At 39.2% G+C, this 16,998-nt stretch overlaps 1 protein-coding gene across 2 annotated transcripts; it reads left to right on the plus strand.

Annotated features, from left to right (window-relative positions):
* Positions 1-268: 268 nt before the first annotated feature.
* Positions 269-16,589, plus strand: CRHBP (corticotropin releasing hormone binding protein). Of its 2 annotated transcripts, XM_069095991.1 has the most exons (7): positions 269-433; positions 896-989; positions 1,430-1,587; positions 3,547-3,754; positions 6,497-6,645; positions 10,924-11,041; positions 15,549-16,589. In XM_069095991.1, the coding sequence occupies exons 1-7, from the start codon at positions 353-355 to the stop codon at positions 15,704-15,706; spliced, it is 966 nt and encodes a 321-aa protein (XP_068952092.1). In that variant the 5' UTR covers positions 269-352; the 3' UTR covers positions 15,707-16,589. The 2 variants fall into 2 exon arrangements, with proteins under 2 accessions (XP_068952092.1, XP_068952090.1); XM_069095989.1 differs by lacking the exon at positions 269-433 and having other exon boundaries at positions 642-989.
* The last annotated feature ends 409 nt before the right edge of the window (positions 16,590-16,998 follow it).

A 16,998-nucleotide genomic window follows, 5' to 3' on the forward strand; every position in this document is an offset into this window, starting at 1 on the left:
ACATGGGAGAAGTGGATCTTCACCTCATTCCTTGACATCCTTGAATGTCAGTTGAGTAAGTAGAACTTCTGATAAATAGAAGGACTCCTGATAAACAAAACTAGGCTGGGTTGAAAATTTGTGGCAGAGAGCTGGACCCTCGTCATACTCACGCACTTTGTCACTGAGATAGGGTAACCCATGGTAACTGAGCTCAGCTCAGTTAAGGGACAGAGTGCCTCCCCTCCTCATTCCTCTATAAAAGAGACCTGTCAAAGAAACCCTACCAGTTCCAAGCAACCAGCTCCGACAGAGGTGAAGGAAAAACTGAACCCCGACCTCGTGAGAAGAGTGGCAGCCTACAAGGTCCAGAATGTCGCCTGCCTTCAAACTTCAGTGTCACTTCGTCCTGATCTTTCTGGCAGCTCTTAGGGGAGAGAGCAGATACCTGGAGGTGAGTGAATATTACAGTCAAATCTTTACACCTTTCCTCCAACTTTCAGCCTCAGGTAACCTGCCTCTCTATTGCATTCCCCCCCACCCCCTTTTTTTTCTGTCTTTGTAAAGATCAGTTTGCTTTTTCTTCCTCTGAGACTGCAGACAGTACATGGGAGAATCCCCAGTGGCCATTCCTATCCACTGGATTTCCCTAGACTGCTTTCTTCCTCCCTGGACCCCTGAGAATACTCTATTCTTGGGCGGTTCAGGACGTTCTGGCTGGGTCTTGGAGGGTCGGAGACTCTGGAGGTTGGTTATAGGACATCAGAAGATGTCGCTTCCCTCCCTCCGTCCTTACCTCTGCTGTCCTGCAAAGAGGACCTTCCAGATATTCGTTTCTATTCTCACCCCACCACCACCCGGAAATTTTCCCGGCGGCCCACTAGTGTGGTCTCCAGTTGTCTCTGTTCTTTTCCAGCTGCGGGAGGTTGCAGAAGCCGACCCTTTCTTGTTCTTCAGCACTGACCTGAAGCGGGAGCTGTCCGAGGAACAGCTCTATCGCCGCTCCCTGAGTGAGTATCTTCAGTTTCACAGCCCGGACGACCTGAACTGCCCAGGGCATATGGAAAGTTGAGGCTGTGTCTGTGCTGGGGGCAAACGGAACGATCGGGAAGTCAGACAAAAAAAGATAGAAGGGAGAAAGCCAGGAGATGTGTCATTCTTTAGAGTTTTTTGATGCAACCTAGGAGGGAAAGCTCTCTGGAGCTTGGGTTGGAGAAGGGCAGGACCAATGGGCTGGGAATGAGGGAAACCAGGGATGCGCCCCTGTTGGGAGCTGTGAGCTCCGTGCAGGAAGGAGAGTAGGAAATAGAGAGAGGTCGCAAGGAAGGGGGCTGACTGAGGTTTGGGGCTGGAGGGAAGGAGTCTCCAGCTCAGATCTTAGTCGCCGTGTTGCCGGACTATTGACACCCTGACTACTGCCCGACGCCCACCACCCTTCCGTCCCCTCCAGGATGCATAGACATGCTGAGCATCGAGGGACAGTTCACCTTCACCGCGGAGCAGCCCCAGCTGCACTGCGCCGCCTTCTTCATCGGGGAGCCGGAGGAAGTCATCTCCATCCAGTACGACCTGGTCAGCATTGACTGTCAAGGAGGAGACTTTCTGAAGGTGAGAAGGAGGACCCTATATCCAGCGCCTGCTCTCGCCCACCCCTGAGTTACTACAGATGGAAGGCGGGGCATGAGGGGAAATGGTCATTACGGAGAATGGGGCTGGGTTGGGGGGACACAAGGTGTCTAGAAGCAGTCAGGGACACCCCCCCATCTGTCCTGGTTTTCTTAGTTCTCCCCACCACGACCACCAACTCCAGAGAGTTTTCTGTCCTTCCTTCGTGTCCTTTTTTTTTTTGCAATATACAGCCCCTAGTCTCCTGATCTTTGGGATTGTCTAAGTAGACTTTGTGTGTATAGTTCCGGGAACAAAGCCTGGTGTTCCTAGTCAAGGGCTGTGAGTGTCCTAGGGGTGGGACAGCAATGGAAGGGTACCCCCAGACTAGTAGCCAAATGCCTGTAAGTTAAGGGCAGCCTGAGGACAGCTCAGAAAGATCCAAGTGCCCTCCCAGGGAAGAATGGAGCTCATAGAGATCATATCACCATAGATTTAAAGATGCAAGAGATTTAGTACAACCTCGGCCTTTTATAAGGTAGGAAATTGAGGTCCAGAGATTTTGTAACTTGAGTAAGGTGCCATAGGTAGTAAGAATCAGAATTTCAATCCAGGTTCTCTGACTCCAAATCCAGCATCTGAACACTTCTTTCCTTTGGTGCTGGGACACAAGTCTTTACTCTCTGAAACTGATCTGGAGGAAGGTGAGATTAGTAAGTACATTAGCACTTTGGCAGGAATCTGAAGAAAGGGGTGGGCCTGGTAAAAGAGAATCCCCCTTGAGCCCCTTAAATATTGGGAGAAATATTCTTAACAGGTTAGCTGAAAGTGGATGCTCTCTGTCCAATTAAAATAATTATGATTAAAACAATGAAAGTGGAAATGTTTTGGCATCTGTCAAAAACAACAGAATTGCCTACTTTGGTGCTGTGATATTCAGTGGAGGGTATTTGCTCAGAGCTGAACTGGAAGCCTGTGGTGACTTGGACTGCTTCCCTACCTACCACCAAGAAAATTAATAAGGGAAAGAAATATTTCTAAAATATTAAAGGATTATTGTATTTGGTGAAAATTTTATTATTTCCTATTGATGTTTCCTATCTCTGACCTCCACTGGTGTTCTTCTCTAGTGCCCCCTTATGGCCTGGTGGTGAACCTAGGCTCTCAAAAATTGTGCCTTTTGCGTCCCCCTGATGAAAAGATTTGTAGTATAGGCCTGGAAAATGTGCAGCTGACCACCTTGCTAAATGCATAGAGTTTAGATTTGTTTGTTTTTTAAGACTTCAGCAATTCATGTCTACTAAAGTATTGAAGAAAGAAAAGGTTCTCACTTACCTCCTCTGCAATTAAATCTTAGGTCTCAGAAGTAAAAGGGATTTCTAAATGCATGAGGAAAACCAACATAAATAACCATTTAGGGGCAAAGTTACTACTCCCAAAATTCACAACTTTCTACTAAGTATCCAAATTTCACCAGAGGGTGACTTGTGGAAAGCAACAAATGTGAAGATTTAATTATGAATTTCAGTAGCAAAAGTTATCTGTGTTTTCATTTATCCTTATGGTGACAATTATGAAGTGTGTGTGTGTGTGTGTGTGTGTGTGTGTGTGTGGTGAGTGTGTGTGTGTGTAGATTAAGGGGATTGATTGTAAGGAAGGAAAACAAATCACACAAAGCTAAATTATATTTAGAATAAATTGCAATTTAGCTGGATGGTAGCAGGGAGGGGAGCATAAAATTATCAATTATCCAAAGGTTACATTTAAGATTAAATGGAATCTTTTCTGGAAAAGGGCAGATTCTTTCTTTTTCTCTTCCTTCCTTCCTTTGTACTTTCCTTTCTTCTTCTATTCCTTCCTTCTTGGATTTTCCCCCATTTAAAAAAAATCTATGTTTTGGGGTACTGATGAAATCAATGGAATCAATCAACCAATAAACTTTCCATTTTTACATTTCTGAAGGTTTTTGATGGTTGGATTCTTAAAGGGGAGAAATTTCCCAGTTCCCAGGATCATCCTCTTCCCATGTCTGATCGGTACATAGATTTTTGTGAAAGTGGAAATACCAGAAGTTTTAGCTCATCACAGAATGTGGCTATGATCTTCTTCCGGATTCATGAGACAGGCAATGGATTTACAATAACCATAAAGAAAAACCCTAACCTCTTCCGTAAGTGCTTCCTTAATTTTTTTCAGTGAATAATCAGGCCTTTTGGTGAAAAACTATGCTTCAAAGAATTGTCTGACTGAGAATGCTCAGGAGATGTGACCTGAGGAAATCCTTTTTATAAACAAATATATCTGGAAATTTACTAATATAGGGTCTTTTGTTTTTATCATAAGGAAAACCAAGTCATGCTTTGTAAGTTGTGTGCCCAACATAGGGACAGTACACATAACTTCATATTCTTTTTTACTAGAGTTAAATTTAAATCTTTCTTGATAATACCATAGGCCTAATGACAAAAATGTTAAGCCTAAATCATGCTACTGTCTAGGATAATCTTGACAGAAATTGCCTACCCAATCAGTCACTGGGAAAATTTTTTTCCACTCAGAGTTGAAGGACAGCATCTTGTATAAGAGTATTTCATTTATTTGTTTGTGGTTTTCTGAACATTAACAATGCAATCTATTATACTGCTTATTGTAACTTGTAAATACTTATGGCCTTCTGCTACCCAAAATGGCAGGGAATTGGAATGTTCTCCTTAACTACATTTTCTGATTAAGTGAGGAGCATTCAAATTAGTCAAACAGCAGGTTGGTTCAATGAGATCAACTAATTTCTTCCATGATGTCTCCTTGGTAATGACAAATTCCATGGAATATGGGAATCTTCCTCATAGTTTTCTAGTTGATTTATTTGCTGCTTTTTTTTTAAAAGGCTATATTGAGTGAAAATTATCTCTAATGGTTAAAAGCAATATAAAATTAAAGGAGAATGAAATATGTCTAGAAAGCTAACACAAGTAGAAAGCAGGATGCTAATCCTTGAAAAAAAAATGATGGATGTTAAAAAATAAAGTTTCATTAGAAATATAGGAACTTGTGAATGGTTTTAGAAAATAGTGAGGCAATTAGAAAGTATTCGATAGAGATTTTAGCAATGAGAACTGGGTTGTCTCTGGATATCTCAGCTAACTGAACAGAGCCTGGATCTAGGCTGAGAGGTTAAAAAAAAGTTTCAGAAATTCCTGAGAAATGAGAGCTAAGTGGATTATGAGAAGCAATGGAAGAGCCTTCTATGCTAGTCCCAAATCTAGCCATTAACATGTATCCTTGGATGACTTACTTACTCTCCATAGACCTTAAGTGAAAAGCAGAAGTTTGGCTCATATGATCTTTAAGGTTCCTTCCAGATATAGCTATCTGGAAAAGGAAACTTCATCTAATCTTCAGTCCCACTCTCTCCTGCAGAGTAGATTTCATGGTACAAGTCTTTAGGTAGAAGGATAATCACTATGTCTAGCCCACTCTGTGACTCCTGGGTAGCATATTAGTATGACTTTAGTCTTACTTAGTAGTACTTTAAAACATTTTTTTGTTGGTCTGAAGATTTTACATCATGCTTTGTAAACCCCAAATACTTCATACACATCAATTATTATTATTCATTATTATGAAGTTGTTTTTATTATTCAGATCTTCAGCCTTCCTTCTTGAAAGAATATGTTCACCATAGCACTGGTATTTGGAGAATACTACTTGTATAGAAAACTGGATTCTCAAAGGGACCAAATTCTCCACTTCCCAAGATCATCTGCTTCTTATGTCTATGGAAACTTCAGCATTCAATAACAATTTGTAGGGATAGGTACCTGTGATTTATTGGCATAAGAAAGTCCCCATTTTGGCATATGAAATTCAACCAATGTAGTTCTCCACTTTCTTTGCAATTTATCAACTCAGAGAGTTATCTAGAGCATTGAAAAGTCAGGTATCTTGGGTCACATAACCATTAACTTTTACATGTGGAACCAGAAGCCAGGTCTTCCTGACTTGGAGACTTATTATATAACCACTAGACCATGATATCTCTTCTAAAGTTATTTATACAATTAATTGCTTGTATAATAGCAGGTTTTTAATATAAGCATTTTAATTTATATTTTAATGTATAACATGTTAATTTATATGATTTATATTTTCTGTGTTTTATAAAACTGAACCTCTAAAACTATGCTTTGGAGACCTTGTTTCAATTTGGGTTAGAAATGCCTTATCTAGGAAAGGAGAGAATTTGGAACGCAAAGATTTTTTAAAATGAAAGCCAAAATAAATAACTATTTTTTAAAAGCAGGAAATGCCTCATCTATCAGTCAATTAACCAACAAATATTTATTAATGTCCTACTATGTGCCAGACACTTAGCTAATCACAGTCTTTTCCCCTCAAGGAGCTCACAATCTAATGGGAGCATGGCAACTTCCATTCTTGAGGAATTGTTTTCAACACCAAAGGGCCTTCCTAATATACTTTAAAGCTATTTTTGATATTCATATCTTAGTCATTGTTGTTCAATCATTTCAGTTGTGTTCGAGTCTTCTTGAAACCACTTAGGGTTTTCTTAGCAAAGATACTGGAGTGGTTTCTCATTCCCTTCTCCAACTCAATTTACAAATGAGGAAACCGAGGCAAACAGGGTTAAGTGACTAGCCCAGGGTCACAGCTAGTAAGTGTCTGAGGCCAGATTTTAATTCAGGTCTTCCTGACTTCAGGCCTAGCACTCTGTCCTTTATGCCACCTAGCTGCCTACTGGGCCACAAATAGGAATGTTTGTTTACAGATTGGAGATAGTGTGTAAGGCTTTCCCACCTAAAACAGGGTCTTTAATTCTCCATAAAGGAACATACACAGCTTATAACTAATACAGCTGGGCTTTTTTTTGTCTCTTAACTGTTCTAAACAGCCTGCAATGTCATCTCTCAGACCCCCAATGGAAGGTTTACCATGGTGATTCCTCATCAGCACAGAAACTGCAGCTTCTCTATCATTTATCCAGTGGTTATAAAAATATCCGATCTCATATTGGGGCATTTAAACAGTCTTCAGCTAAAGGTGAGTTGCTTTACTGCTTACTGAATCATTTCTTAAGGTTGCACCTGTAACAGTGCCAGTAGACTGATTGGGCCTATCAATATCATTTGTACATTTTATCGTTGTGTTGAAGCCAATGTCTGTGTGTTTTCTCCTACACTGTTATTAAAATCATATTCATTTATCCTTGCTTCTTTTAATCACACCTCTTTCCCACCCCTCTCTTAAGCTTTAATCACCATCCAGGTGTCCCGATTATCTGAATAATTTTCATTGTAGAAGAAATATTTCAAATGAGTGATGCTGGGCTGTATTATTACCATCCAACTCACTTGTGCTTGCCTCTTTCATGAAAAAGCTCCCTAGCCGAATCATGGCGATGCTATGAGTCATCTGTCCAGGTGTTTCTCTGATTATCTGAATATTTTTTGATATTCGAGAATGTCTCACAATGATAAAATTGTGTTGTAGAAGAATGCAGCTGGTGTAGTATAAAATCTTGTCTTGACATTGGAAAGTATAGTAATGTGTTACTGAAGTCATACAAATAGGCTGTTAAAATCTACTTGCATTCCCTTCCCATGGTTCTTCTTCCTCTTAAAATCAGCTTTGGACTTGACCTTGGCTGATTCTCTGCTGGCCAGTTCTGTTCCCTCTATGAGTAACCTAATAAAATGTAAGCATTCGTTTGCATTGAAAACACGCTGCCCATCCAGAGAAATAAACAAATTCTATGAAAAGAAAATAGCACCAAAATAAGGAACAGAGAAGGAAGGAAGATCTATTGAATTTATCTTAGGTCCACCACATAATTTTTGTCAGTTTTATTCTGATTTGTTTTAGTTCCCGAATATAAAGGTCTGCACTTACTTTTTACCCCCTCTATTCAATTCAGTTGAAACATTTATTAAAATTGTCTCCTATGTTCAAGGCTGCATGCTAGGCACTAAGGATACAAATTTGAAAAATGTAAAATACTCCCTGCTTTCAAAGAGTTTACATTTTACTTGGGAGATGGGAATTGGGGGTCTGTATGTCCTAGTATGGGATAATTTAAGGAGGAAGAAAACACAATTAGGGGAATTTGGGAAAACTTTCCACTGCTAATGACACCTGAGCTGAGCCTTGAAAGAAGTTAAAGATTCTAAGAGGCAGAGATAAAGAAGGTATATATTTGGGGCATAGAGGGCAGCTTAGGTAGAGGCATGGGGACCAAGGATAGAATGTTGTGAGTGAGGAGCTTTCTTTGGGCTGGAACATAGAACAAGTGAGCAAGAATGTTCAGAACTTAATCTGGAATAGAGTCAGATTGTGAAGGGTTTTAAATGTCAGGCTGAGCAGTTTATATTTTATCCAGTGCAGGTTTTTTAGGAAAAAAAACTTTACACTACTATGAAGGGCAGAGTTATATACTACATATGTAATACATAAGGGTCTTTGTCTCTTATTTTTTAGTATCAAGAATCCCCAGTGTGCTAGGGAACTGGGGAAAAAAAAGTGTTCTGTCCTCCTAGGACTTCCATTCTAGAAAATTTTTGTAGAGGTATAAAATAAGATGCTAGAAACCAAGTGAAGTTACTTCATCTCTTAATTTCCTATTATTTTGTTACTAGAAAAAACTCATTGTTGGCAGAATAGAGAATTGGAAAGACCTGAGTTCAAATACAACCTCAGTAACTTACTATGTGACTCAAGGGAAAGCAGTAAACCTCTGTTTGCCTCAGTTTTCCCAACTGTAAGATGGAGATAATAGTAGCACTTACCTAACAAGATGGTTGTGAGACTCAAATGAGATAACAATTGTAAAGTTCATAGTACAGTGCCTGGCACAGAGTAGGTAGTTAATAAATGCTTGTTCCCTTCCTCTTGCCTTCCTTCCATAACCACAACAGAGTTCCAAAGAGACTTCATGAAGCCTTCACTTTGTCTTTAGCAATTCGTTAGCCTGAGCTGGATTCCTGCCCTTACACCCTTCCTTCCTTCCTTCCCCAACTAAATAACCCCTCCCCCCTCAATCCTCAGCTTCAGAATACAATGTTGGGCCAGCTAGGTGGTGAATAGAGCACCAGTCCTGGAGTCAGGAGGACCTGAGTTCGGATCCGACCTCAGACTCTTAACACGTACTAGCCGTGTGACCTTGGGCAAGTCACTTAACCCCAACTGCCCTACCCTCCCCCTCCAAAAAGGCAAAAAATTTTTTTAAAAGAATACAACATATTAAATATGTATGTAGTATACATGATATTTATACTGAAGTTTTACATGGCATGTATGCTTAATTAGTGTATAATTAAACATTGGCTTATTTTTATTATTTATACAATTAATCATTGGTTTCTGTATAATGTTTCTATAAACATTATAGCTTGACATTGTGGGCTACTGGAGTACAAGGTCTTCCTCTTTGGATCCAAGGTGCCCAGCATAGTGACTTGCAAGACAGATAAAGTAGTTTCTCAAAAAATGCTTGTTAAAATGCAACATGGAGCAGTGACAGCACCATTAGGTTTAAAGGACCCAGGTGACCTGGGTTTGAATCCAGGCTCTGTTGAATACTACCTGTGGGACCTTGTGCATATAACTTAACATCTTTTTTTATCTATATAATTAATATGTGGATTGAATGGAACGAACACTAAAATCACTTTTGGTTTTATATCCTATGATCCCTTAAATCAGGGGTGGGGAACCTGCAGCCTGGAGGCCACATGTGACTTTCTAGATCCTTGGGTGTAGCCTTTTGTCTGAATCCAAATTTTACAGAACAAATCCTAAAGTCACAGATTCTCCACCCCTGCCCTAAATTATAGCCCTTTCCCAGTCCCCATTCCAGGCCCTATGGATTTTGAAATGAATGAAGCAATAAATATTATCTGTTGATCTAGTTTTGTCTTTCATGGAACATCCTCCACCCACATATTTATCTGCATTAATGTCCTCTGTTTTAAATTACAATTCATAGAGGACATGAATTATATCTCATTTGCTTCTTATCACTAGTTATTTCTAGGGGCAGCACTTATAAATACAGCTTAATAATGATTAACATAATGTAACAAAAGCTAGCTCTTTAGAATAAAGGATTGCTTTGCAAGGAAATCTCAGCAGGAAAGGCTTAAAGTACATCAGAAGGGATTAAGGCAGGGATTCTTATCCTGGGGTTCATGAACTTGTTTTTTTTTTATTTTAATACTTTGATAACTATTTAAATCTAATTGTTTTTGTCTGCAATCTCATGTTTTATTTTATGCATTTGAAAACATGATTCTAAGGAGAGGTCTGTATTGCCAGATTGCCAACAGAGTCTGTGACAGAAAACAAAAATTTAAGAACCCTTGCACTAAGGAATAAAGATGTGGTATTTTACATAAAACCTTAATTGGGAAATGTGGGAGCATTTGATTGACTGCATTTGAACTGGAGAATTTGTTTTATCTGGCCCGGAAAAAAAAAATAAGCAGGCCAGCCTTAATCATTAATGCTCAATCAAAAATAAGTTATATGAGCAGTAAATTTTAGGGTGCTAGTCTCTCTTTAAGAGACAGAATAGTATAATTAACAATTCCCTTCAGAGCTGGGAAGACGTTGGGACAAGTACAACTTCTAATACATAATGACTGTGTGACCCTGGGTAAGTCATTTACCTCAGTACTCTAGGCAACTCTCTAAGACCATAAATTGCAGAGGAAGTGTTGACCTGCAAAGGTAGCAAGGCTTTCCTCATTTGGGAGTTCCATAAAGCACTGAAATCACAGGTCCAGGTCCCATTCCTAATCCTTCCTTTAAGTTCTCATGAATAATTCAAGACATTATCAGTAAACCTACTATTGTAGAAAGTATACCTTATCCCTTAAGAGGTTTTTTTTTTGTGAAGAACAGGAAGAGGGAAGAAAAAAAAACCCTTGATTATATTAGACATACATCTAAATTTCTGTAACCCTGGTTCTATTCATGAAGGAATTTTTAAAATTCAGCATGTGTGTGCAAAGGATTTGATGATTCAATTTCTCAGACAACTCCTGTGCTCTTTACAATTTTCTACTCTATAGTTCAGATCCTTGAGTGAAAAACAGTTTAAAGAAATGATTACTCAACATATTCAGAAAGTAATTCTGATAAACTTTCCTTTTTAAACATCGATTTTAATTTCCGGAGAGCCAGATGCTGCATTTAAAATTAGACGTTGCTGCAAAAGCTTCTAGGACCATGATTGAGTGAATCCTTGCAATCTTTCATTGGTTAAGCACTTTGATTCTATCGTTCATTAAAGGCAACTCCTTCATTTCTTTTTTTTAATAGAAACCTTCAGTAGGTTGTGGGGGAATAGGAGATTTTGTAGAGCTCCTGGGAGGAACCGGATTGGACCCTTCCAAGATGATGCCTTTTGCAGATCTATGTTACCCTTTCCATGGCCCTGGTAAGATCTTTGTTTAATGTTCTTATTGTTACTGCATTTATTCAAATGATTTTTTTTTTTTGCTTTTTTGGAGAGGGGGAAGGCAGGGCAATTGGGGTTAAGTGACTTGCCCAAGGTCACACAACTAGTAAGTGTTAAGTGTCTGAGGCCTGATTTGAACTCAGGTCCTCCTGACTCCAGGGCTGGTGCTCTACTCACTGCACCACCTAGCTGCCCCCTAATGATTTTTAAATAAAAACTTTTTTTTGAAAGATAAGCAGCTCAATAAGGTTTCCAACATTTCACAGTTTGTGTGCACAAGGAAGAACCCTGAATTTGGGGGTCAGAAGCCATGGGTTCACATCCCAGCTCTCCTAACTTAAAACCTATATGACTTTGGGCAAGATATTGAATGAATGATTTTTTAAATATGTGTTAAACACTTACTATGTACCAAGTAATGTGCTAGGTACTAGGGGTCCTACTACAAAACAATCCCTGTCCTTAAGAAACTTAACATCCTAAAAAAAGAAATACAGCACATGAGCTGAGTAGTGACCAGGGAAGGTGGTTTTATTCTGAAGGGTCATAGGAACTCTAAGAGAAACCACAGGGCATCCCATCATCACACCATTTCTAGTAGCAATGGAACCATTGCTTTGATGACTGATCCCATGATAAAAGGTAGAAATGGGGCTGGGCAAGGAGAGAGATGGATTTGTATGGCAGATGGCTACATATCCAGATAAACCCTGGTTTCCTAGGGGTGGATGACTAGATAGAATATGAAGCATGGTCTGAGATGGTCTAGATATCATAAGTTAAATGAGTTTTCCCTCACTCATTCACCAATCAAGACAGCTTAGATCAAGAGATGAATTCTGAAATTAAGCAGATTAACTCCCTCAGGGAAGTGGGATTGTTCTCTGGAGATCTGCAAAGTGAGGGGGTGGTGTGGAAATCCAAAATTTCTAAAGTTCTTTCCAGTTCTAAACCCTGTAAAGGTTATGTTGGGAAATATTGCATATTATAACCTGAAAACTGAATTGAAGAAACACAAAACCCATTTTATCAGTACTTCTGGTGCACTATGGAAGGCTTGTCTGGTAAGAGCAAAGGAACAGACAAATGTATTCCAAAATTGAGAGGTGAGCAAAGTTTGTCAACTGTTTTCCCAACAAGAAACTAACAATTCTTAATCTCTTCTTTCCCCTCTATCAAAATGTACTCATAGGAAATGTTATGAAGTTCATTCACCTTGAAGTGAAGAGGACTGAAAAATGCTTTAAAGTATTTGATTTTAATGGGTCTAAAAGACTTAATTTTTAAGCTCATGGAATAAAGTGGCTGACAAGTAGAGAATGCATTTGTGGACCAATGGTCTTTCCTGGTTTCCCTAAAACCAGACTATATGAGAAGTCATCTGTACTATGTACCTATAGGACTGACTAACTAACTGGTCCTTGACTTAAAAACCAAAGTGGAAACAAGTGACTTAAGAATGAAAAAGCCATAGATTAGGTTGTTTCTTTTTCAGGGACTAAAGAGGTTGTCTACCAACAAAGCAGACAAATTTACAGGAGATGATATTTTTCTCAAGTATATAAGATATACATGATATTTCTTTGTCTAGATCTAAAGATTCAGAAGTAAAACTAGAGAGTAAAGGAAGACAAATATTTCCTTTCCTATGATCTCTCTAAAAGAAATCAAATTTTGCTGAGGATAAAATGCCTGTAAGGCATTGCTGAAGTCTTAATGATTAAAAAAAAGTAATCACAGAAGCAGAATTAAGTGAGGATTCAAGTCTAAGTAGAAGCTGTATTCCCCCTCCCCCCGTCCTGGGGGAGAGATGGATCTGAACCTAAAATGTCATCATTGTAAGGAATTTCCTATATGGAAATACCTTCCACCAACATCGAAAGGCATTTGTCCAGTAACTTAAGAGTTTTAGAGAGATACCTGGAGGCCCTGAGAAGTTAAGGGACTTGCTCAGAAACAGAAAACTACTTCTTGCCAATCAGGACAGCTTGCCAATCACTTAGCCTCTCTTACAGGCCTGTCTAAAAAAACAAAGGAAGACTAGACAACACATGTGTTTCAAGTCAGAATTTGGTCTAAGGCACACCTTCCATTATCATAAGATAAAACAATTGTTTTCCAAATGTCCCATACCTGGGAATAGGGAAATTTCTTTTACATATTCATGTTTACCTTGTTCCTCCTATCCTTTAAACTGTAGATTCCCTAGGGTGTCACTCCATGCTGTATTCAATATTTAGCATGCTTGGGGTGAAGCATGGCAGGTCAGGCCTTTATCTGTTAATAAAAAGGTGAATTTTAGGAGATGAGGTTGAAGGCTACAAACATTTACCTGAATTATTTAGATAATTGAAGCTAGGGTCATCTTTAAGGTTTGAATTAAATGGATAATTGCCTCCATTTTCCACTTCATTTTTCATGTGCAGGCACACCTTTCACTTTTCTAAGAGGGAAATAATGGTTGGATAATGAAGAGTTATGAAGTTTGTTAAGTTGGATTTTTCTGAGGATCATGCTAAAAGTCTAGCTTGAAAAAACTGAGATGGGCATGAAAGAGGGAAGAGGAACATTCTATAGCATAAGGTTTCTAATGCAAGCAAAGAAAGAATAACCTCTTTGAAACACATGTAGGGAATACATTTAGTCCTGCTAATAGAAGCTGTTTGGATCCTGGTGAGTACCTTGATTGGAGTAAGAGCAGAAATTGGCTTTCTCTTTGTGAACTTCATACAGAATAATGCCAATTTATTTCAATCGAAATTTGTCTTTAGCTGATATTCTTGAACTATAGAGATGCTTGGTACTTCTCCAGATTCAGGCCTGAGGTATCCAAAGAAAACAAAAGAGCTAACAAACATGAAAGTCGAAAAGGGTGGTATTTTGTGCCTAGGTCTACCGTGCCTTGTCTATTAGCAAGAAAGTGCATGAGATCCCATTGGCATTATTACCTTCCTTCATAGAGACTGAAAAAGTATTATTCTCTTCCTACCTATCCTCCTCTCCCTCCTTCCTCTCTTTTCCAAGTGTCCAGTAACTATGCTTAGCTACCATACCCATGTTTTATTCTATTATCACAGAATATTAGAGCTTCAGAGATTATCTAGTCCAGAGGGTTCTAATTTAGGACTATTTGGCAAATAATTATTTTATCCTATTGAAATTAATTTATCTCTATATTTATTTCTTAAGATAATAGTAAGCATTTATATAGTGCTTTAAGGCTTACAAATATTCACGCTAATCCTGGGAGGCAAGTGCTATTATTATCCCCCATTTTACAGATAAGGAAACTGAGGCAGTAACTAAGTGACTTGCCCAGGGTCACATTGCCAGTGCCTGAGGTTGGGTTTGAACTCAAGTCTTTCCAACTCCAAATCCAGTGCTTTCTCCACTGTGCCACCTAGCTGCTTATCTGGCTTACATTGTATACCCTAGAATTTATTTCCTTTATTATTGAATAGGAGATAGGGGCAAGTTAACTGAAAATCAAGGAGTATATGGACAAAAAAAATTGGGAATCTATAATCTACTCCAACCCCTCTCACCCACACCAGGTATCCCCAGGTTCCCTTTGTTCCCTACCCTACTTTGCTACTTCCTTCTTTGTGTTGCCTCCCCCTTTTAAATTTTAAGTTCCTTGAGGGTAGGGACTGTCTTTCCTTTTAATTGTATCCCTAGCACTTAGCTCAGTGCCTGGAATTGGGTAGGTGCTTAATAAATATTTATTGGATTGGATTTAACCGGGGGAGAAAACAAAAGCCCAGGGAAATGAAATGGCTCATCTTAGATCAGAGAAAAAATTTATGGGGTAGCTCATCTTTTGCCCAGGCTTCCTGACTCTCAGGGTAATGCCCTTGGGTAGAGAACTACAGTGGCTGTTTGCCCTGCTAATTTATTTAGAGTAATATTTCTGTGAGTGCGGTTCACTCAGAGCCCTGGACTTACTGTCAGGTGAATTTTGGATTTGAACTCCACTAGGATAATTATTAGCCATATGACCATGGCCAAGTTAGTTATCTGCACCAAGCCTCAGTTTCCCCATCTACAAAATGAAGCTAAAAACACATGCACTGCCTCCCTCCTGTTTGTTGTGAGGATAGTGATTTGAGATCCTCTGGAAATGAGAGTCACTCTTCCAGGCCCCAGGCTTTTCTGCTTCCCTACCCTGAGCATGAGCCCAGGGACATGCTTAGCTGGTAGGAACCACTTAGGCAAGGTAAGAGCAGGCCTTTCTCTCTTTTCCACTGGGGTGCTGCTACACCCTAGATGCAAGGGGAGGCTTGATCTAAAGATGTGCTATGTTAAAACCAAACAGAGAAGGAAAGGAGCTTGTTATAGGATAGTAGCATCCATCTCAAGATGACTAAGGAATTTAGGAAGCCTTTTTTTCTTGTAAGCTTCAACGGGAGAGGCTTGTCAGACTGACTTGTACCATGTGAATTCTGACTTATCATGAAATTTGATTTCTTTTCTCCATCCCTAACAGCCCAGATGACAATCGGCTGTGACAATACTGTAGTGCGTATGGTGTCCAGTGGGAAATACGTCAATCGTGTGACATTTGAGTATCATCAGCTTGAGCCCTATGACCTGGAAAGTCCCAATGGAAACAGCATTAAGGAATACTGTTTCCCCAGTCTCTGAATCACCAGGCTAAGATTCCCATGTTGCTAACGAAATGAGGTTTTACTGAATGTACCATGTACTCCTAAGTCTGATATCCTGGAATCATTGAATCTTTCTACTATCTAGTCCTTAGCTATTTCATACCAGTCAGTATTACCAGTCTTGTGCTGGAAATAAAATCACTGCAATCATTTTGTATTTTCCTTTGGGGTTTATAATGTGGAAGTAAGCACAAGGAAGAACATGGTCTTTTTTTTTTCTTTTTGCCAATATAAGCAGAAGTACAGATGGAAATGTCTGCTATTCCTTAAGAGACAAACAAGGTTCAGCAGATCACATGGGCACCACAAGTGAAAGACAGATCTTGTGACATTATGATCTTTTCACACTGGATGAAAATTCCAAAGGAAGACCCAATGGTGGCATGTCCAATTTATGATAGAAAGTCCAGTGTTTCTATGTATGGAAAAGCAGTTGCTTCTGTTTTATTTATTATACCACACTCTCATTTATTTATTTGTAATGCCTTGTTTTTAATAAAACTTTGTAGCATGGAAATATTTTCCTTCCACAAGTTCAAACATAAATAAAATACATTTAAAGTGTTGGCACAATCTTGTTTATGGTATGTATATTTTCCCTCTGAACAGTTCCCTACCTTGCTACTCTCAGAAAGTTTTTGCCATTTTATTAAGACTGAGATTTTATTAGAAATTGTTTTAGGCTTCTCAGTCAGGGTAATAAGAAACAAGGAAGTGTGCTCCTGAAATAAAACTTTTTATGGGCATAAGGGGAGTTTATAGTTGCCTGTTTAGAGAAGATCACCGACCTTCAGAAAAGCAAACTGTTCTTCACAAGAAGAGGAGAAGACTCATGAAGATCCAGTTGGGGGGATATGATACTATAGTTGACTATTTCATTTCAGGGCTTTTTACCAAATCACGAAAGGAAGACACCCTACCTTCTTCCATTTTCCTCCAATCAGAAAGATCAGCATTAAATTTCAATGTTAGAAAGACTAAGAGATTAAACTGTAAATGGGGACAGTGACAATTTTAGTCATTTGGCCAAGTCACTTCTCTAGAACTTTCCATCAGATTCAACAAAAATTGATCTGATGGATTATTCTTTTTTTTTTTTTTAAAGCAATCGGGGTTAAGTAACTTGCTCAAGGTTACACGGCCAGGTGTTTCTGGGTGGGTGCAAAGTGTCGGAGCCCAGGATTCGATCTCCAGGTCTTCTCAACACTGGAGCGGGTGCTCTTACTCACTGTGCTACCTGGCTACCCCCTGATGGATTATTCTTAAAGA

The sequence above is a fragment of the Petaurus breviceps genome, unplaced genomic scaffold (assembly GCF_028583685.1).
Source record: "Petaurus breviceps papuanus isolate PSGF00001 unplaced genomic scaffold, PetGlider_PUasm1.0 229, whole genome shotgun sequence".
Classification (NCBI taxonomy): Eukaryota; Metazoa; Chordata; class Mammalia; order Diprotodontia; family Petauridae; genus Petaurus; species Petaurus breviceps.